General features: G+C 37.0%; 1 protein-coding gene across 6 annotated transcripts in view; it reads left to right on the forward strand.

Moving 5' to 3' along the window:
* Positions 1–21,620, forward strand: part of TASOR (transcription activation suppressor) — a 49,458-nt gene that overhangs the window by 22,579 nt on the left and 5,259 nt on the right. For 2 of the 6 annotated variants that reach the window (XM_065884998.1, XM_065884995.1), the window contains exons 12-18: positions 6,586–6,658; positions 6,751–6,822; positions 7,904–8,605; positions 10,791–11,197; positions 12,720–12,861; positions 14,111–14,170; positions 18,097–18,887. In XM_065884998.1, coding sequence (XP_065741070.1) covers positions 6,586–6,658; positions 6,751–6,822; positions 7,904–8,605; positions 10,791–11,197; positions 12,720–12,861; positions 14,111–14,170; positions 18,097–18,887 — 2,247 coding nt within the window. Of the gene's footprint in view, positions 1–6,585; positions 6,659–6,750; positions 6,823–7,903; positions 8,606–10,790; positions 11,198–12,719; positions 12,862–14,110; positions 14,171–17,973; positions 18,888–21,620 lie in introns of all 6 variants that reach the window. The other 4 variants (XM_065884994.1, XM_065884997.1, XM_065884996.1 and 1 more) reach the window with 2 other exon arrangements.

Consider the following 21,620-nt stretch of genomic DNA (forward strand, 5'->3'; position numbering starts at 1 on the left):
TGTATTCACAGTGTTTTTTGAAGAATATATGTTCATAACTCTAATGTAATTGAATTTGTCTGCCTGAATGTTAAGTACTGTTTGTGACTTAAACTTAAGAAATCTTTCCTTGCCCCTAGGTCTTATAGATACTGCCCTGTATTTTCTTTTGAATATGTTATGGTTTTGCCTTTGGCACTTAAGTTTTTAAAAAATATATGTATGTGTATTGTTTTGTTTTTTATTTTTGTTTGATATAATATAGGAATCCAACTTCATTTTTTCCCCAATATGAATAACAAGTTGTTCCTGAACCATTTACTGAATAGTCCATCCTTTCTGCGCTAAGTCTTGATACCAGGTAGGGCAAATCGCCCCACTTTTTTCATCCTTCTTGGAGTGTTCCACTATTTGAGATTTAGCTTCCCCCCACCACCCCAATTTTAAGAATCAGCTTGATTTTTTCAAAAAAATTTTAGGATCAGCTTGTTAGCTCCTTACTCCCCTCCCCCACAGAAAAACCCTATTGGAATTTTAAAATTGGAATTGTATTAAATCTGTAGATCAAATTCGATACTGTCTTATCCATGACAAGATTATCTCTTTACTCCTTTAGGGTATTCTTTTAGCAGAGTTCTATAATTTTCTGGATACAAGTCTTGCTCATTTTTTGTTAGTTTTATCCCCAGACATCGTATTTATTTATTTATTTTTTGTTGTAAACAGTATTTTCCACTTCAGTGCATTTTCTGTTTGTTGTGTATATAGAAATGTAATTGATATTTACATATTGATTTTATGTCAGATCAGTATATGAAATTTGAATAATTTGTTCAGTTTTGTATGTTATTTGGGATTACTATATAGATCTCATTATCTGGGAGCAACATTGTTTTGTTTTTTCCTCTCTAATCTAGGATCTTTAGTATGATGTTGAATAAAAGTGGTGATTGTAGGCGTTCTTGTCTTTTTTTATATATATAAATTTATTTATTTATATATTTTTGGCTGCGTTGGGTCTTCGTTGCTGCACGCGGGCTTTCTCTAGTTGCGGCGAGCGGGGGCTACTCTTTGTTGCAGTGTGCAGGCTTCTCACTGCAGCGGCTTCTCTTGATGAAGAGCATGGGCTCTAGGAACGCAGGCTCTAGAGCGTAGGCTTAGTAGTTGTGGCGCATGGGCTTAGTTGCTCCGTGGCATGTGGGATCTTCCTGGACCAGGGCTTGAACCCATGTCCCCTGCATTGGCAGGTGGATTCTAAACCACTGCGCCACCAGGGAGGTCCCATTCTTGTCTTCTTGATCTTCAAAAGAACATTTATAACATTAACCTTTAGTAGGAAGTTTGTACTAGGTAAGAAGTTTGCTTTAGGTTTTTCATAATTAATCTTTATCAGTTTAAATTTTTTCCTTCTTTATTTTTTAACCATGAATGGGTTTTGAATTTTATTGAATTCTTTTTTTTTTTTTTGTATTTATTGAGATGGTTACATGGTGTATTAGTCAGGTTTCGTCAGAGGAACAGAACCAGTTGGATATGCAGTTGATACTTTAACAGCATTGGTTTGTGCAAGTCCATTTGTATGCAAATTTTTTTCAGTAAATATGTACTACAGTACTACATGATCCGTGGTTGGTTGGATCTGCAGATGCAGAACCACAGATATGGTGGACTGACTGTAAAGTTATAGATTTTCAGCTGCGTGGGGGTTCCTAATGCCCACATTGTTCAGGGGTCAGCTGTATACATATAGAAAGAAATCTATTATAAAGAATTGCCTTGCACAGTTATGGAGGCTGAAAAGTCCCAAGATTTGCAGTTGGCAAGCTGGGGACCCAGGAGACCTGATGGCATAGCTCCAGTCTGAATCCAGGTGTCTCAGAACCAGGAGACCTGATGTCTCCTGATGAAGTCTGGCAGGCTTGAGGCCAGGAAGAGCTGATATTTCACTTAGAGTTCAAATGCAGGAGAAAAACCAGTGTCCCAGCTCAAAGGCAGGCAGGCAGGCAAGAAGAATTTCCCTTTACTCCAGGGAGGGTCAGCCTTTTGTTCTAATCAGACCTTCAACTGATAAGACTCACCCACATTGGAGAAGGCAGCCTGCTTTACTCTGTCCACATGTATATATATTTAACTCATCCAAAAATACCTGCAGAAACATCCAGAATGAAGTTTGGCCAAATATCTGGACACCCTGTGGCCCAGTCAAGTTGACACATAAAATTTATCATCATACATAGTATTTATCCTGTAAACTTAATAAGATGAATTATATTTATCATTTTTCAGTATTAAACTATTCCTGTGCTTCTGTCTTTAGAATACCTTCCCCCATTTTTAAAAAATACTTGGTTTGTTGTGTGAATGTTTTGTTTAGGAATTTTGTATCTGTGATGATGAGTGAGATCGACCTACAATTTTTCTTTCTCATATTGTCCTTATCTAGTTTTTATGGCAAGGTTATACTAGCTTCCCAGAATTGTAAGTGGTGTTTCCTCATTTTACAAAAGATGGATGTATATATGATGAAAGGAATCTATTCTTCGTATGTCGGGTAGCACTTAGCTGCAAAACTGTCTTTAAAATGTTTATGGGTTTATGATTCAAATTTTTTAATAGAAAACTCAGGTTTTCTATTTCTTCTCAGGTCAGTCTGGATATATTATGGGGTTTTTTAGGAAATTGTCCATTCTATGTTTTAAAATTTATTGAGCTAGAATTACTTTTATAGTTTTTTTAATAGCTGCTGTGAGTATTTTTGCAAGTAGTATTTTCATTAGGCTGTCTCTTACTAGTACTTTTCACCAGAGGTTTCTTGATTTTATTCATCTTAAGAACCAAATTTTGGTTTTGATCCTTTGTACCTTTGTTTTCCTGTTTTATTAATTTCAGCTGTCAGTTTTAGTCTACTTGGGGGGCGGTGTTATTTAGCTGTTTCTGACTTAATTATGTTAGAAAAATGGGCAGTGAACTTGAGTTCTAAGTACTACTTTAGCTACATTGTACATGTTTTTTTTTGTTTGTTTGTTTTTTTTGCGGTACGCGGGCCTCTCACTGTTGTGGCCTCTCCCGTTGCCGCGCAGGCTCAGTGGCCATGGCTCATGGGCCCAGCTGCTCCGTGGCATGTGGGATCTTCCCGGACCGGGGCACAAACCCATGTCCCCTGCATCGGCAGGCGGACTCTCAACCACTGCGCCACCAGGGAGGCCCTACATATTTTAATATGTAGTATTTTCATTATCATCCAGTTCTAAGTAATTTTTAGTTTCCATTATGATTTCCACTTTGTCATATGATGTACAGGTATATTTTCAAATTTCCAAATGTATGAGAACACTTTTTTCTTCTTCTAATTTAATTCCATTGAAATCAGAACAGGTAATTATTTGAAATTTATTGGGGATTAAAAAAAAACTCTGTGGTCAGTTTTTGTACATGCCCCCTCTATATTTGAGAAAAATGTGTTTTTTTAAAATGTTAAATCCTGGGGACATAGTTCTGGGTTGACAGCTATTATCTCTTAGCACTTTGACTATATTTACTGTGATATCTTCTGGCTTCTATTTTTGTTGAGAGGTCCACTCTTAGTCTAATGATGTTTTCTTTGTAGATCATCTTTTTTTCTGGTTGCTTTTTCTTTTTCTTTGGTGTTTTGCAGTTACATTAAATATATCTAGGTGTAGATTTCTTATTTATCTAGCTTGGTATATATTGTCTTCATATTTGTAGATTTATAGCTTTTTTTCTGGAGTATTGTTAGTCATTATCTCTGTGATTATACTTCTTCACTCTTCTTTGACTGCCTTTCTAGGACTCTGAAGCATCATGCTGTTCTCATGCTGTTGTACTGCATTCTGAGTAATTTCATCATAGCTATCTTCTAGATTACAAATTCTGTCTTTAGTTGTGTCTAATTTGCTGTTGATTTTCGATTTCACAGAAAATATTTTTAATTTCTGAAAGCTGTATTTGGTTCTTTTTGAGATCTGCCTGACTTTTTTTTTTAAAAACAGATTCTTGTTAATTCTTTTAGAAAGACTTATTGAGTACCTATTGTGTGCCAGTGACTGTTCTAGGAGGTAGAGATTATATTCTGATGTTCCTTGCTATTTTTTAAAATTGCATCACCATTTTAGCCGTTTTAAAGTGTACAATTCTGTGGTTTTTACTAGATTTACAATGTTGTGCAACCATTACCACTTATCTTATTCCAGAATATTTTCATCATTCCAGAAAGAAACCTCATACCCACTAAGCATTCACTTCACATTCCTTCGTCCCCTCAGTCCCTGGCAACCACTAATCTACTTCTCTCTTATGGATTGGTCTATAGTGGACGTTTTATATAAGTGGAATCATGCACTATGTAGCCTTTAGTGCCTTCTTTCACTTAGCATAATACTTTTAAGGTTCATCCTTGTTGTAGCATGTATCAGTACTTCATTTCTTTTATTTCACTGTATGGATAATGTCACATTTTGTTTGCCATTCATCAGTTTCCACTCTGGCTATTAAGAATATTCCTACTGTGAATATTTGTATGACAGTTTCTGTGTGAATATGTTTTCAGTTCTGCCATATTATTTCTTTAAACATTTCATACCTGTTTTATATATTGCATCTTTTGATTCCAATCTGCAGCCCTTGGGTATTTGAATCTATTGTTTTTGCTGAATCTCTCTTAGGGTAGCTTATTTTCTCTGAAACTTGGTAATTTAAGATTCTGAGCTTAATATTTTATATTTTTAAAAATACTTTTTGTTTTCATACCATATTACCTGTAATGTTATCTGCAAAGCTAAAATAGTAGAATCAAGGAATATAAATCCACAGACTGGGTTAGTATTGTTTTCTGAGGGAGAAGGAAACAGTAAGGGGTAATAAATAGAGGCATCAGTGCAGAGTTCACACGTGTTTCCTATTGTACAGGATTGAAAGTGTTTCTTTGGCTTAAAGCCACAGATATTACTGCTAGGGCTTCTGTCTGCCTGAGCGTTGTTTCTGGGTATAGATTCCCTGTGTTCCATGAGTCTCTGGGGACACTGAGTCCCCTTAGCGCACTAGGGTCTTTAGGCCACTAAGCCAGTCAGGTTAAAAAATCTGGTATTTGGAGTGGGTGAGAAGTTAAAATAATCTAATTGTTTTTTTTCTGAGCAACCACAAAACATGAAGCTCTTACTTATGTCTCCCAACTTTGTGTTCTGACAAATCAACAAGAGTTGGGCAAAATGTTAGAAGAGATATGATATATAAAACATTTTGGATAAAAGGGTTTGAGTCTGAAACAAAAATTTTGCAGATACATTGTCCACCTTACTTTTGGATGTTCAAACAATGTTTTTATTAAGTGTAAATTGGTAGCGTAGTCACTTTAGTCCTTTAAATTATTGGTTCTTACACAGACTTTGTTTACTGGAATTGTTTAAAAGGAATTTAGGTAGCACAAGTTTTCTTTCAGAATCCAGATATCCTTTTGTGTTTAGCTGCCATACTCAGTTCTTCCTTTACTTTTATCCTTTCTTTAATCCAAAAAATATTGTGAACTATTGCAGTAGTCTGTGAACTGAGTTCTTTGCATTACATTGTTCTCTTTCCTCCTGCAGTGCTATCAAGTTTCTTTGGGTTTTTTTTAGGGAAACACTTCAGCTCAAAAGGGTATACTCTTGAGGGCATTTCTGGCTAACCTGGCATTCTTGTCTTTTTACAATCTAGCCCCTGATCTTTCTTTCTAGACTTGTCTTACATGTTTCTCCTAGTCTCTCCTCACCCTTGGCCAGTCGTAAATACTCTGATGCCTGCAAGCTGTCCATTATGTTATAACTCTGCCCTTTGTTCATGACGTTGCCTCTATTGAAATGTCTTTCCCACAACTTTAGGCTCTTGGCAATGTAGCCATCCTTCAAAATCCACCTCCCATATACTCTCAATATGTTTTCCAACCATAGACTAACTGTATTTTTTCCTTTCTGTTGCTTTGTAAATCTTTTTAAGACCTTTCCTGTCTTATCTAATTATTGATATTTCTTGTGTTACTTTCTCCACCCAATTATAACCTTCTTTTGATCAAAGGATCTTGTGCTGCTTGTCTTTCAAGTTATCTCTGGTAAGGCAAATTGCCTTACGTGTGAAAGATGTTCATTAAATATGTGAAGAATTAGATTACAGCAACACATTTCATTTGAGATTAGCCTGAACTCTTGAAAGGTAGCATTTGTGTCATACTTGTTTTGTATCTCCAACATCCAGCACACCACCTTGGCAATTAAAAACGTGTCTTTTGAATTGCTGAGGAAAATATTTGAAGTTTTTGTTTGGTTCTTGTATTTTAGCTTCAAGGAAAAATCAACAAGTTGATTTAATAGGAGAATTCTTTCAGTAATATTTTCTCGTTAAAATTATGAAAACTAAGGCATTCTTAATTGATTGGAATCCTGTTAGTGAGCAGAGGGTTGGTGGAAAGAGTTTTTTAGCTAATTCAGTAGCAGTACTTTTCCTAAAAAGATGATCAAAAACTTTTTGCTTTCCTTATAATTGGTAGAAACTGCTGTGTTTCTGCCTTATGGTGAATAATAACGCAAATTCAACTTCTTCCCTCTTCCAAAAATGTAGGTTCTTGTTAAACCTTTGGGAGACCGAGGATACCTTTTTCTTCTCTCTCCTTGTCAAATGGTTTCTCCATATGGTAGGTGATCTTCCCTTTAATTTTTATAATTCTCCTTTAACTTTTTAAAAGTTAAAATATATTGCTAATGAATTTCACTTTTGTTTTTTTAGAACATCATACTGCTAAGTCTCGAGTCTTACATGCTTTGTTTCTATTTCAAGAACCTAGAGGCATAGTTACTTGTAAGTTCTTTGAATATCTAAGTCCATTTACATATAAATACCGACATTTTATTGAAAATTTCCAGATAACTCACTAAGCATTTTGTCTTTCTTACGTCATGTTTTGGGAGATAATGGGGGTATTAAGAGGTGTTAGCAATATAAAACACAAATTATATGACTTGTTTTTTTAACTATGAAAAATTGTCTTGGTTTTTGTCAGTGTTTTCACTAAGGTTTTTGTCAGTGTTTTCACTAAGTAAATGTTGATTGTAATTGTTACAATATTATAGCTTAGTTTTTCAGGGTTTCTATTATTACATGTTTTTTTTTTTTAGCTTAGTTCATTTTTGCATTCACATTTTAGTGACTAAGTGCATCATGTGCTAGGTTAAATATTAGGCCATTCACAATTAATAAGAATTTTCATACTGTTTTAGAGAACACCATTTCTATTCACCATTTCTAAGAATGAACTTTAATGCTGTCTTAAGGTAAAGTTCTCACTGTTAGGTTAAAAATGAAATTCTCGGGAATTCCCTGGTGGTCCAGTGGTTAGGATTCCATGCTTTCAGTTTCGAGGGCTCAGGTTCAGTCCCTGGTCGGGGGAACTAAGATCCCTCAAGCGGCGTGGCACGGCCAAAAAAAATGAGATACTCAATGGTAGCCATTCAGTGCCTACATATCTGCTTATGGGGATAGAGAGATAGAGATAAAGTTGTTACAACAGGAAGGAGTGACAGTACTGTCATTTGCTGGACGGTCTTGCTAGGAGCCTCAGGTCTTTATTTCTCCTTACATTTTCCTTGCCACCAGTTGATGCCTAGGGACATGAAGAAGATCTTCAACGGGCAGGTGTTTTTCCCTTTAAAAATATGTTCTGCAGTTTTCATGTTTTAATTTCTTATTGGCCCATTTTAGGCTCCTGGGCTTAGAAGCATGCTATTCATATATCCCTATATAACATATATGTATTAGGGTACATACTGGTTTGGTCCACCATTAATGTATGGATGTTGTTACACTTCTTTGACAATATGTAGATCTGTACTTGACTAATTTCTTGATTGCTAACATGGTTTGCTTTTTTGTTTGTTTACAGCACAGAAAGGTTCAACCAGTGCAGCACCACAGGAGAGACGTGAGAGCATACCAGATGTATTAAAAATAACTCAATTTTTACAGTTTGCTTTGATTCAGTGTCGAAAGGAATTCAAAAATATAAATACTATAAATTTTCATTCTGTTGTTGAAAAGTATGTAAGTGAATTTTTTAAGCGAGGTTTTGGTTCAGGTAAACGAGAGTTTATCATGTTTCCATATGATTCACGATTAGATGATAAAAAATTTTTATATTCAGCTCCAAAAAATAAATCCCATATTGATAATTGTTTGCATACCTATATTTTTCGGCCTGAAATGTATCAGTTACCTATTTATAAATTAAAAGAGCTGTTTGAAGAAAATAGAAAACTTCAACAGTTTAGTCCACTTTCAGATTATGAAGGCCAAGAAGAAGAAATGAATGGTACAAAAATGAAATTCGGAAAACGAAATAACTCAAGGGGTGAAACTATTACACCTGGAAAGCAGAAGTCATCTCACTCTTTGGATTATGATGAGGATAGAGTCAAAGAATTGATTAATTTAATTCAGTGTAAGAAAAAAAATGTGGGTGGGGACTCAGACAAAGAAGATATGAGAAGCAAAACTGTCTTGAAGAGGAAGCTTGAGGATCTACCTGAAAATATGAGAAAGCTCGCCAAAACCAGTAATTTATCTGAAAATTGCCATCTGTATGAAGGTAAAATATCAGAATTGTTTTTATATAGTATAAAAGTAACAACCAAAAACATAGTAAAGTAGTTTTGTCCTTTCTCCTCATACAAGGGTTTGCTAATTATAGCCTGAGAGCCAATCTAGGCAGTCCCCTGTTTTTATAAAGGAACTTTTGCTGCCAATCTCAGCTTCTGTATTTGTTTTTCAAGGTTTTGTTAAAGACTGGTCACGTCCAGCCTGGGTAGCCGTGTTTCCCACTCTCCTTGGTTAAGGCACTTTTCTCAGAACATGTCATGGTCAGCCCTTTACTTCTTTCTTTTTTCCTGAAGCATCTTTCATTTCTCTCAAGGCTCATATCTTTGCAGTTCATAACCCTCCTTAGCTTTCTGGCTGTTCTCCTCCTTGATGGTTTTCATCTCCTTTAGCTTATGCTGGATTTCTGCTCTGTGCTGAACCTGACGGTGCTTACTGATCCATACTGTCTAGTACTGTTGACCTGTGTCTTGAGAGTTGAGTTAAGTTAAGAGAGACTATGTGCTAGCTGCTTTACATGTATGGACTCATTTAGTTCTTGATTGGTAGACATTATTAGCCTTATTTTACAGATGAGGAAGCCATCTCAGAGAAGTTAAATAATTTTACCTAAAGTTATGAGTTCACTGATCCATGTTTGAACTCACTTCTGACTAACTCCAAACATTGTTCCTAAAGTCAGCTATATTTTCTAGCACTGAACACATAATAGGCAAGGTACTTAAATTTTGGCACCATTTTAGCTGATAATTGGCAAATTTGTATGTGTGAAAAAATATTTGTGGGTGGAAATCAGGCTTTATCAGTAATTAAAATGGTGGGAAAGCTATGCTGGTTATAATAGACCAAAGGAGAAATGGGGCAGGGGAAAAGGGGTAGATAGGTTAAAGTAGAACTAGTGATAGTCAGAGTTGCATATCTAGGTGTTCCTCACTTGTGTTTGTTTCTTATCATTTTGCACACTTTATTTCTGATCCTGAAAGTAGAGATTTAAAGGTTAGATTCTAACTTTTAAAACATTCTGATCTTGATTTGGTGGTGAGCCCACTCATTAAGAGGTAGCCTTCTGTCTCCCCTACTGCCTTTAACATCCACTTTTTAAGGTATGAATTATATACAATGTACTCATTTTAAGTGCACAGTCTGATGAGTTTTTTATAGCTGTGTTACCACTACTCCAATATATAGGACATTTTTCATTACCCCCAAATGTTGCCTTGTTCTTCTTTGTAGTTTATCTCATTCCACTCCACCGCTGATCTGCTTTCTGTCTCTATAGATTATTTTGCCTTCTCTATAATTTCATATAATTAGAATCATATAGTATGTACCCTGTTGTTTCTTTTTTTTTTGCCTGTGGTACATATACACTACCTAAATCGGAATCCTGATATCTACCCTGGCTCTACCCTCCTTCAGCATTAAAGCACATGCCTTTCTGAATGTCTCCTCCCTTTGCAAGTTTTTAAATATACTGGTGGTGCAGATAACCCAGATTTATACCTGCTTGGAGCCATGTCTAACATGTTTTCTCTCTTAGTCCTTTTTGTTCTTAGTGCAAGATTGGTGTAGATTTCTTTGGGGTGATTTTGTATCTCTAACATCTCAGCTTTGTTATGAATTAAGTAATCTAGTCATTTAAGATAAAGCTTAGATTATGAAAAGATTAGCCAGTATTTTACATACAGAATGGGAGAGATCAAAATCAGATAAAATCATGGGGTTTTGTTGTTTTTATATTTTTAGAAGATTTAAGAGTAATCTGCGTACCCTTCTCTAACATTTTGCAAAATAGTTGTGTAGGCATTTTTTCTGTTGTCAAGTACCTCACTGATTTTAGGATTTTGGTGGTAGAGTTTAAGGTAACTACAGTACAGTTATTTATATATATTATCCATATTACCAACATAATATTTGAGCTCATTTTTAGTAGAATTTTCAAATTATGATGAAAATAAACCTTCATTTAATGGGAATTTTGACCTGTGTGCAAAATTTTAGAACCAGTCATATTTGGAAAGTAAGGGACGGATATACTTGTAAACTCTAAGCAGGTGGTTTGATTGAGTTCCTGCCTATAAATGTTATATGATAATTAATTTTTAGGTATATATATCTATTATTTTTATGCTTGCCTTCCAGACTTTAAGAGATGGCTCTTTCTCTTTTCCCTTCAGAGTCTCCACAGCCTGTTGGCTCACTTGGGCATGATGCTGACTTGAGACGGCAGCAGCAGGATACCTCTAACTCTAGCATTGCTGACATCCATAGGTTGTTTAATTGGCTATCAGAAACACTAGCAAATGCACGTCATTCTGATGCATCCCTGACAGACACAGTCAACAAGGCCTTAGGATTGAGCTCTGATGGTGCCTATGAAGAGATGAGGCAAAAGCATGAATATGAGTTGAACTCTACCCTGGATAAGAAAGAATATGAGCAGCCTACTGGTGTAAAAATTGAAAGTGCACATTTTAAGGATACTCAGAGCCCACTGCTAGAAGTTGATACATCATCTTTAAAGTATCCTCTTGCTGTTTCTACCAGTGAAGTAGGCACTGACCATAAACTACATTTGAAAGAAGTAAGCCTATATCTATTGGTTATCTTTGTTTGCTTTTGTGAATGTGTGTATGAAAGGGAGGATGTGGGGGGAATTCCCTGGTGGCCCAGTGGTTAGGACTCTGTGCTTCCACTGCAGGGGGCATGGGTTCGATCCCTGGTCAGGGAACTAAGATCCCACATGCTGCATGGCACAGCCAAAAAATTTTTTTAAGAATTAAAAAAAAAAGGGTGAATGTGCTTGTTTTTCCTTTTCACAAAGAAATGATACACATTTCAGTAATGGTGTCTGTGCAGGATAGTATTTCTAAGTTATTCCTTGTTACACAGAGATAAACGCAGAAGTGTTTTCCTTCCTGCTCATAAGCTTTATGTGTAGTCTGAAATTTACCATTGTGATAAAGTGAAGGCTGGACCATCTATTTGTCAGGCATGGCTTACTGGAGTTAATTCTCTATCATTTCATAATAAAATTGAGTCCTCAAAACACTGGCTTTCTGCTGGCAGTACCAGAACCCATAGGTGAGGCAGATGAGGTGACCAAAGTCAGTGTACCAGTTAGAAACAAGGTTAAATACTTTGTATTTCTCATGCAATGGAAGATGATTGGCCTTTAGGATTACCTCTGAGGTAACCCTCAGCCATGCTTGACAGGGCATCCAGTTTATGATACGTGCTTAGAGTACTGATATCTATCTGAGAAGGAGCCTAATCTCCCCAGCTCCCCCCTTCCCAAGAAGTGGTTGCATCACTTGGGGAACTGTACCAGGATGGCACCATGTTCCTAAAAACTTGTTCCTAATTTACTTTCTTCCGTTTTTCTCTTCCCTGTCTTTGAGTAAAAGTCATATGCATCATGGGACTTCCCTGGCTGTCCAGTGGTTAAGACTCTGTGCTTCCACTGCAGGGGGCACGGGTTCGATCCCTGATCAGGGAACTAAGATCCTGTAGGCTACGTGGCTCAGCCAAAAGAAAAAAAATTTTTTGAAAAGTCATATGCATGTCCCCAGGCTTTCTACATGTAGTTTTGGGAGATTTATTTTATGGGGAGGATGAAGACAGGGATCTCAGTTGGAGGCATGTGTAAGGTAGGCACTAAGAAACTAACCTATGTTGTTACCATTTCCTGACATATTTAAAACTCTAAATTGTGTTGATGGGGGCATGGACCAGACCCAGCCCACTGCCTATTTTTGTAACTAAAATTTGATTGGAACACAGTCATGCCCATTCATTTAGGTATTGCTTATGGCTGCTTTTGCATTTCAATGGCAGAGCTGAGTATCTGGCCTGCAAAGCCTAAAATATTGGGTGCTTTACTGAAAAAGTTTACCAACCTCTGCTGTAAATCAACCAATTACGTTTTGAGAGAAAAAATTATGTTCTAGTTTGAGATTAGAGCATTATAACTTCACCATGTTGATTTTACTTGCTTGTAATGTTCAGGTTGAAGTTTGTAAATTTGCTGTGAAAAAATAGTTGTTCTTTCTTGACATTAAAATTAATTAAAAAGAAAGGTATTGAATCTGTACTCTAATTTTTAGGATCCAAATTTAATTAGCATGAGTAATTTTGAAGATTGCAGTTTGTGTCCCACTGTTCCCATTGAACATGGATTCCGTAGACAATCTAAGTCAAATAATGTTGAAGAGACTGAAATACATTGGAAACTGATTCCAATTACAGGTAAGAACAAGTATACTGGGACTTAGGTTTGCTTGGTTTTACTTAGGGACCAGTTTCCTGAAGGGTTTTGTCTTTTCTAGATTCCACTCTTGGGTCTTGCTTGGCTCTGACATCTTCAGTATCTTATTTTTGAGCAATGTGATATTCATCATTGAGTGTTGCTGTTCTTGGTCAGTATCTGCAAAAGAGCCTATTAAGAACAGAGGGATTTAAAATATCCTTACTCTCCCGATGGAGTTGAACACGCAACTTGCAAATGAAAATTGTTGTCAGAAATTGGGTTTCTAATAAGGTGAGGTAGCTGCAGAGATGAAATGAGGGTCTTTGGGCAGCCAATTATATGCTGTCTTCTCAAATTATTAAACTTCACAAGCTGTCGTCTAAGAAGTGGTCATGTTAAGGTTCATCTATTTGAAAGAAATTTGAGTTCTTAATATTGGAGAATTTGAGAGAAATTGGATCATTGTAGAGAATGGCCTGAAATGATTAAATGTAAATATCCCTAGAAAACTTATTGAACCATGAGGCAAGAATAGTTTAGCAGATGTTGAAAGATCATTTTGCAGTATTCTAATTTCTCTATACAAACACATACACACAGATATGCAGATACTGTTAATATTCCAAGTTCTTATTCATCTTTGTTAGCTAAGCATTTGGGGAAATATTTCCAGGGCACATCTTTTCCATTCCTAGATCTTTATTTAACCTTTAAAAAGGAAAAACAAACAGTTTTTGCTAGAAAGTCGACTGAAATATACTTTATAGCTTGTGACCTAGAAGCTACTGAGACCTCCAAGGACTCTGCAAAGAATTTCTAAAACTTGATGAGTTTCCATGGGCTTCAGCACCATTCTCTACTTAGTACCTTATCAGAGAGGGCAAGAGGCCTAGAAGTGATCGTAGAGCGGCAGCTGGTACTCCTGACCTGGAGAAGTTGGCTTGAGTTGGAAAAACAGAATAGGGGAGTAGTCTGTACAAGGTGATTATCCTAACCTTCCTCATTTAGACACCTTCATAGCTGGTTTCAGAGCCATTTGAAGGCACAACATCTAGGTGTTGATATTCCATCATCACCTGAATGGAAAGGGAAGCAACTTCCCATTTCTTAATGACCCTTCAGGATTATTTTAGGCAGAAGAGGGAATACTTGAATTTGTTAGCATTTGGGGTTATCTGAAAGGTGCTTTAAAAGGTTGTCACCAGTACCTGAAGAGAGTCTACAAATCTAATGGATGCTTTCCCTCAGGAGGGAATGCAAGAAGCCCAGAAGACCAGCTGGGGAAACATGGTGAGAAACAAACACCAGGTGAGAAGGCTCTCTTTGCTTTTCCTCCCAATGTGCCCTTCTTCAGAATTGCTACTTGCAGTTCTGGTCCTCTATCTGGAGGGCATCAGTTTAAGTCTGTTAATTACAGAAAATTTGGACAATATCATATTTGTATTTAAATCATTAATTGATTTATATCAAATATTCTTATACAAAGAATGTATTCAAGGGAGTCACTGAATATTCATAGAGATTAAGTTTTTTTGACCTACAGTAGATTCTGTCTGATATGATGACTTGGGAAGACCAGAATATTTTTCTTAATCCATTTCTATAGGACATCTTATGAGAAGCAGTCTTCGAGTTTCTCTTAAATTTAAAAAATACGAGGAGCTGAGGCCATGTATCATTTAGGTACATTATTCCTAATCTTGAATTTTTTTGACTCAATTCTTCTTTTGCTAATTGTAAAGCTAATTTCTGCAGATAGTCTAAGAGATGAGGAAACTTTTGGATTCCAGAAACATTTATAGATATTACTGATTAGCTAGTTGTAGTAGGTGCCTAGAAGACAGTCTCTTTTGTCTAAACTCAAGTCAATTCAGCATCCCTGCAGATGGCCATAGGCAGATTCTTCTTGGTTGGAGTTTGGTCTGCGTCTTTTTTGTTTCCATTTCATTTTGTCTTACTCTTTCAGAAATCTTGTGTTGTTGTTTTTTTTAATTCGGAAGAAAAGCTAAATGACTAATTTTAGTAGATCTTTATGGTTATTCCTCTCTTTTGGGAATTAAAAACAACTTTGAGTTAATAGTTTTCTTCAAGATGATCTTTCTCTCCTCCTAGGAAAAGACGATTGAAAAAAAACAAAGCAGGAAGAACAGATATATTGATATGACATACAGGAAAGTGCATAAATCTTTAGTAGACAGCTTGATGAATTCCTACATATGTAAACACTTAGGTGACCACCACCCAAATCAAGATGTAGAACATTTTCAGTACCCCAGCAGGTCTTCTTCTGCATCCTCCCAGTCAGTATTCTTCCTGCCCCAAACCGTAACCACTAATCTGACTTCTTTTGCTATACATTAGTTTTTACCTACTCTTGAATTTAAGATAGATGGAACCTACTACATATGTCCTCTTTTGGTTTTGGCTCTTTCACACAACAGTATGTCTGAGATTCATGTAAGTTTTGCTTCTATCAGTGATTCTTTCTCATTGGGAGAATCAGGTATCTTGTTTATGCTTCATAATGCTCCATCAGCATCTGCAGTCTTTATTTGGCATACCATCTTCATATTTTGTGGTTAAAAGTATAAAAATCCAAGTGATGCTACTTTTTGAGAACTCGCCACTCCCCTTGCATTTAAAAGTCAAAGTACCACAATGCCTGAATGATAGTTAGTAGAAAACATGTATTATTATAGATATTGACATATGTTTCTTTTAAATCATTTATTGAAGACATTTTAAAAATAATAAAGTTGTCCATCTTAATAATAAAAATTATATGGGGGAAATCTGTACAAAGTAAAATTAGATGGTGATCATTTGCATTTTCAAAAGGGATTTGGTTTAGAATTTTTTAATATGGAAAATTTCCCATGTTGATTTAAGTTATATTTCAGCTTAAAAACATTTCCTTTATCCGTAGCCCTTCAGGAATAAGCTTACTGGGAGACTTCCCTGGTGGTCCAATGGTTAAGACTCCACACTTCCACTGCAGGGGGCACGGGTTCGATCCCTGGTTGGGGAACTAAGATCCCGCATGCCTCGTGGTGCAGTTACTTAAAAAAAAATTTTTTTTAGAAAAAAAAATTTAGGAATAACTTTATTGGTCTCACCTATAGCTGAGATATTTGGGAGAATGTATTCAAGTATTTTTAATAACAAACCACTCAGAAGTTTTAAAATTACACGTGGTCCTTCCCAACTCATTTGTTTTACAAGATGCAAGTAAGACATTTTATCTGAATAAATCAGATATTTGACATGGTACATAATTCAAGAAATACAAAACTACTTCAAAAAATAAGCCTTCCACCCCTAGGCCAGACACTTAGTTTCACCCCATTGATCAACCTCTGTTACAGATTTTATTTTTTTCGTGGTGGTGTTTTTTTTTTTGGCCACGCTGCACAACTTACAGGATCTTAGTTCCCCGACCAGGGATTGAACTTGAGCTCCAGCAGTAAGAGTGCCAAGTCCCGACCACTGGACCGCCAGGGAGTTCCCTGTTACAGATTTCTTATGTACTCATGCTGACATTTCACATGTGCACTAAACCCCATGTTGCAGATTTACGAAGGGCATTCAGTATTCCTGAATTATTTTATGGAAGTTGAATTTTCTGGTTTATCAATTTCATACAGTTGTAATTCTTACCCTGGTACATTGGATATTTTGCTCCCCTTCTCTTCTTTGACCTACAGACCTACTGTATGGTCTTACCATGCTTGACAGGTGCCTTTGCAGTACTTAATGGGTGCAGTGGTTCATGGTAACCGCTGGGGTTGGTAGCAAAATGTTATAACCTAAATGCTGCTTAGGCTGTTTAAACCTTTAGAAAAGTGTGAGTGTAGGGAAAATCAAAACTGAATTTTCTGTAGAGAGGGGTTACACTGCTATACCTGGCTGCAGACTTGAATAGGGAGTTCACTATATCTTAGAAGTACTATAGTTTTGAAAACTATACCTATGTGTGGACTTTCTGATCTAGAGGTAACATTTTATATACTACAACAGCAATTTGTTAGGGAATGTTGGCTAAGATTTAAGAAAAATTAGTACTTTTTTAAAGGATAAAATTGTATAATATGAACTTGTAGGGAAAAATAATGAAAGTTTGTTTTTTGTGAAATAAAGTATTACTATAAATTGCTGTTAAATGTATTTTCCCCGTGTTTTTTAAAAAGGGATTTAGGGTTCCTGTTTTGAATGTAGTTTCAAGAACATATGTGTTTGAATTTAGGATTTGTGAGTGGAAAAAAGTACGTTCTTACGGATTGAGCTAGTTGTCAAGGATCACGGGTTATCGTACTTTCAGTAGCATCAGCTAGCTTGATGATGTCTTCATCTCATATGGGGTAAATAGCTATTATGATTTCTCTTGGAATGATTTCCAAACAAAATAAAAATACTGAACAAAAGTGCTATCAAAAGTATTACTGTTAATGCAGCTATGAAATGTGTTCTCTTCCTATATGACTGAGACTTTCTTTTCCTGATAAATTGAAGTCCCTAACATTGTAGCAAATCCACTAAGCAACCCCATATGTAAGAGCAAATCTGAAAACAGATAAAATTAATTATCCTAGATCCTGAATGCAACTCTTAACTTGATGACTTATTCCCACGGCATTTCAGCTTGGCATTCTTTCAGTTGCCTTACACTCAAAATTTTCCTATTAAGAGGGTATTACCTTAGTGGACATTACTTGGCAAAGAATATAGGGGTTGAGCAAGCTGTTGAAACTGACTATTCTGCTTAAAGCATGTCTGTTAAAGTCAGATCTGCAGAAAGGTAGGGAAGCAGAAATAAACAAGTGACTTAATTTGTATTGATGTTAAATTGGCCCTTGTTTGAATACTTCAAAAGGAATCAAAGAAAGTAACATTCAGACTTGCCACTCTAGCTACTGAAATACAAAGACCAGCCATAAATAAGTAGGGCACATAGGAAATAGGTTCACACCATTATCTGAGGTTTTTATTCTACCTTCCAATGCATAGTTTGTTCTAAATATATAATTGACCTGGCATTTTTTTCTTTATTAGTTTGTATTTTCAGATGTTATTATTTTGGATTGCTTTTGTAATAATAAACTCTTCCCATATAGGTATGAAATCACCAGAAGAACAACTGGTGTGTCTGCCACCACAGGAGGCCTTTCCTAACGACCCCCGGGTAATAAGTAGACAGAGAAGTTCTGATTATCAGTTTCAATCCTCTCCATTTACAGACACACTAAAGGGCACCACTGAGGATGACGTGTTGACAGGTCAGGTGGTGACAGTGGAGGAGCAGTGTGTGCCAGCAGCAGAAGCGCCTGCAATGAGTGAAACCACAGAAAGGACAGTGTTAGGAGAGTACAGTCTCTTTTCTAGGAAGATAGAAGAGATTCTGAAGCAGAAGAATGTTTCATATGTCAGCAGAATTTCCACACCTACCTTTTCAACACAAGAGAAGATGAAACGGCTTTCTGAGTTCATATATTCTAAGACTTCCAAAGCTGCTGTACAGGAGTTTGTAGATGGCTTGCATGAGAAACTAAATACTGTTATCAAAGCATCAGCCAAGGGTGGGAATTTGCCAGCAGCCAGTCCTAATGATTCTGGTACTAAGATAGCATTGAGTCCTCTGGGAAGGCATGTCATACCGGTTTCCTCAAGCAACTTCAACAATAAACACCTCCTTGAGCCACTTGGTAGTGATCCTCTGAAAGACACCAACTCTAATGAGCAGCCTTCCTCTTCGGCTTTGGGTTTAACTGAAGCAGAACTGAACCAGCCACACCATGCCACAGAGCCAGTGGTGACTTCTGATCATACTGCCCGGGAACCAGTAGAAAAAGAAACAAAATCGCCCAGTGATGTAAACATTTCTGCCCAACCAGCTCTTTCAAACTTTATAAGCCAGTTAGAACCTGAAGTATTTAACAGTTTGGTTAAAATCATGAAAGATGTCCAGAAAAATACTGTGAAATTTTATATTCATGAAGAAGAGGAGAGTGTGCTCTGTAAAGAAATAAAGGTAACTAAATGAGAAGGTAATTGTAATGCTGTCTAAACTTCTCTTGTTGGGTCTGAGCTCTGTAAAATGGATTTTTGTTTTTAGGTGTTGACCATATTATTTTCATAATTTAATGCAGAATGGAATAAAAGACTAGTAAGTTTCAACTGAATTTAGAACCGGTGATCTAAATGTCTTAGAATTTTTAATCTTGTTTTGCATAGTGTCATTTTAAAGACCAGTTGTATACATATTGCAGATGCCTTTAAATTGTTGATTTAAAGATTTTCAATGTTTCTTACTGGGTTTTTAACAAAGGGGAGGGAAAGATGCAGAGAAGTAAAGGAAGTTGTCAGTGTTTACCTCAGGGGGTTTTATCAATCAGGTAGAAAAATAAAACTGTCCAGGATGACCTAATGATGATATATTTTGGCATTTCTTGATGCCCTGGTCATGCCAGGTTTCCCAGTAGCCCTTATTATCAAAAAACATGGTGATCCTGAAACACTTCCCCAGTCATGAAAGATTCGTCCTTGCAAGGTATGTGTTTTGTACTGAAGCTATGGAGTAGACTGGCGTTTCAGGCATTTGGTTTAAAAAAATACACAGAGAGAGGTATGTAAAATCTGTAACAATAGATACGTAATTTATAACACATGGGACAATTAGTGGTTTAATGTTGCCAATTAGTATTCACTAAACTGTATAGCATTTTAATTCCTTAAGGGAATGCCTTGGTTTTTTTTGTTTTGTTTTGTGTTTTTTTTTTTTGCGGTATGCGGGCTTCTCACTGTTGTGGCCTCTCCCGTTGCGGAGCACAGGCTCCGGACGCGCAGGCCCAGCGGCCATGGCTCACAGGCCCAGCCGCTCCGCGGCATGTGGGATCTTCTCGGACCGGGGCACGAACCCGTGTCCCCTGCATCGGCAGGCAGACTTTCAACCACTGCGCCACCAGGGAAGCCCGGGAATGCCTTAGTTTTTAAAATAAATGCCTGCTCCTATTTATGGAATTTACTTACCATGATAAGTTTCTGCTTTTTTAGTTAGAGGAAGCAGAGGGGACTATAAATAAGTGGCGTATAGCCAGAGTGGCCCAGAAACTCCATGCTTTGACATGTCCTCAGCCTTTTGTCAGTTTGAGGATCTCTTTGACGTCAGCATGTTTCATGTGATGTGTTGATGAGAATGTGAAGAGCATGGAAATGGGGGCAACAGAGTGCTCAGTGTGCTGCCTTTACCAATTCCCTGTAGTTTCTTGGGAAGATGAAACCAGACTTACCAGGAATTTCTTGGTTGCATTTTTGCCCTGTATGATTGAACATTGAGCTTCTCAACAATCTTCCACCCCCAGCAACATGTTTCCAGCTCTTTGGGGCATAGCTACATGGTGGTGTAGGGCTAGATGAGAGAGTGGGTTGGGCACAGTTCCCAGTGTGCTCACCATTACTCCATCTCCTCCCACTGCATTTTTTTTTTTTTTTTTTTTGCGGTACACGGGCCTCTCACTGTTGTGGCCTCTCCCGTTGTGGAGCACAGGCTCCGGACGCGCAGGCTCAGCGGCCATGGCTCACGGGCCCAGCCGCTCCGTGGCACGTGGGATCTTCCCAGACCAGGGCACGAACCCGTGTCCCCTGCATCGGCAGGCAGACTCTCAACCACTGCGCCACCAGGGAAGCCCCTCCCACTGCATTTTAAAAATTGATTGTAACACACTTGTGGGAAATGTGTTTACTTACTAATGGTGCTTTTAATCCATTCTGGCTTAGAATAAATCATATTTCTGCTATTTATTTTATGTAGAAGAAGAAAAGGATGCTGTGTGTTTTATAAATATGATAGGAAATCAGATCAGAACTTTTAATTCTTTTAATCAATATCCATTGGAAATTTTCTAGCAGAAATGTTACAGTATATATAGTACAGGACTTTATGAATTAAAATTTTAAACTTCCTAAATATTTCTGGAGTCAAATTGACTTGTTACTTTATGAGTTAAAGTGTCTTATTTAACACAAACTTGCATTTAAAATTTCTTAATGTAAAAAGACCAAAAATTACAAGCAGGCCTATCAGACAATAATTTACTTTTTCATAACTTGATTGTAAACTGCTCTGAGATTTGCCCAGAGGCTTTAGAAGTTTTAGAGCAAAATCAAACACTGTAGAAGATGCTTCTTTAGGGCTACATAGAAGCATCCTCTTTGGGTGTGACACTTGTAGACAGCTCTTGAAAGACTGATTGTGAGGCAACCTTGGTTTAGATTTATGGTTATCTAACCAGGGTGCCAACCTTGAGAAAATTAATCTCCTGTATCTCTGAAATGAGGAATGTGACCTTCAGAATCCTGCAGTTTGCTTCAGAGTTCAGGATTCCCCCAGCAAGCAAAGAGAATTCTGCTGGGACTGGCTCTCTTGTGTCCTTTGAAAGGTAGTACCGTGTCAGCAGCATGGAAGGATGTGTTAGATGGGAGAGTGTTTTGTTTGAAGGTGTAAACTTGGCAGGCATGACTAATTAATATGTAAGTAACGTTGTACATACTGAAGCTCTGTATGAATGATCCTGGGGCTGTTGTGAGTTAAAGGAACTACAGTAGTCATAAAAGTGCTTTTTAACTCTGAAGGAGTATACCGGTAACACTGCTGCAGAGAATCAAGGGCCTGCTTCAAAAGGAAAGGAAAATGGGAGTGAGAGTGGTTAACGACTGAGCTCTGGATTGCCCAGAATAAGTAATAAGAGTTAAGAACCTGGGCTAA

Source organism: Phocoena phocoena, chromosome 10, assembly GCF_963924675.1.
Source record: "Phocoena phocoena chromosome 10, mPhoPho1.1, whole genome shotgun sequence".
NCBI classification, from domain to species: Eukaryota; Metazoa; Chordata; class Mammalia; order Artiodactyla; family Phocoenidae; genus Phocoena; species Phocoena phocoena.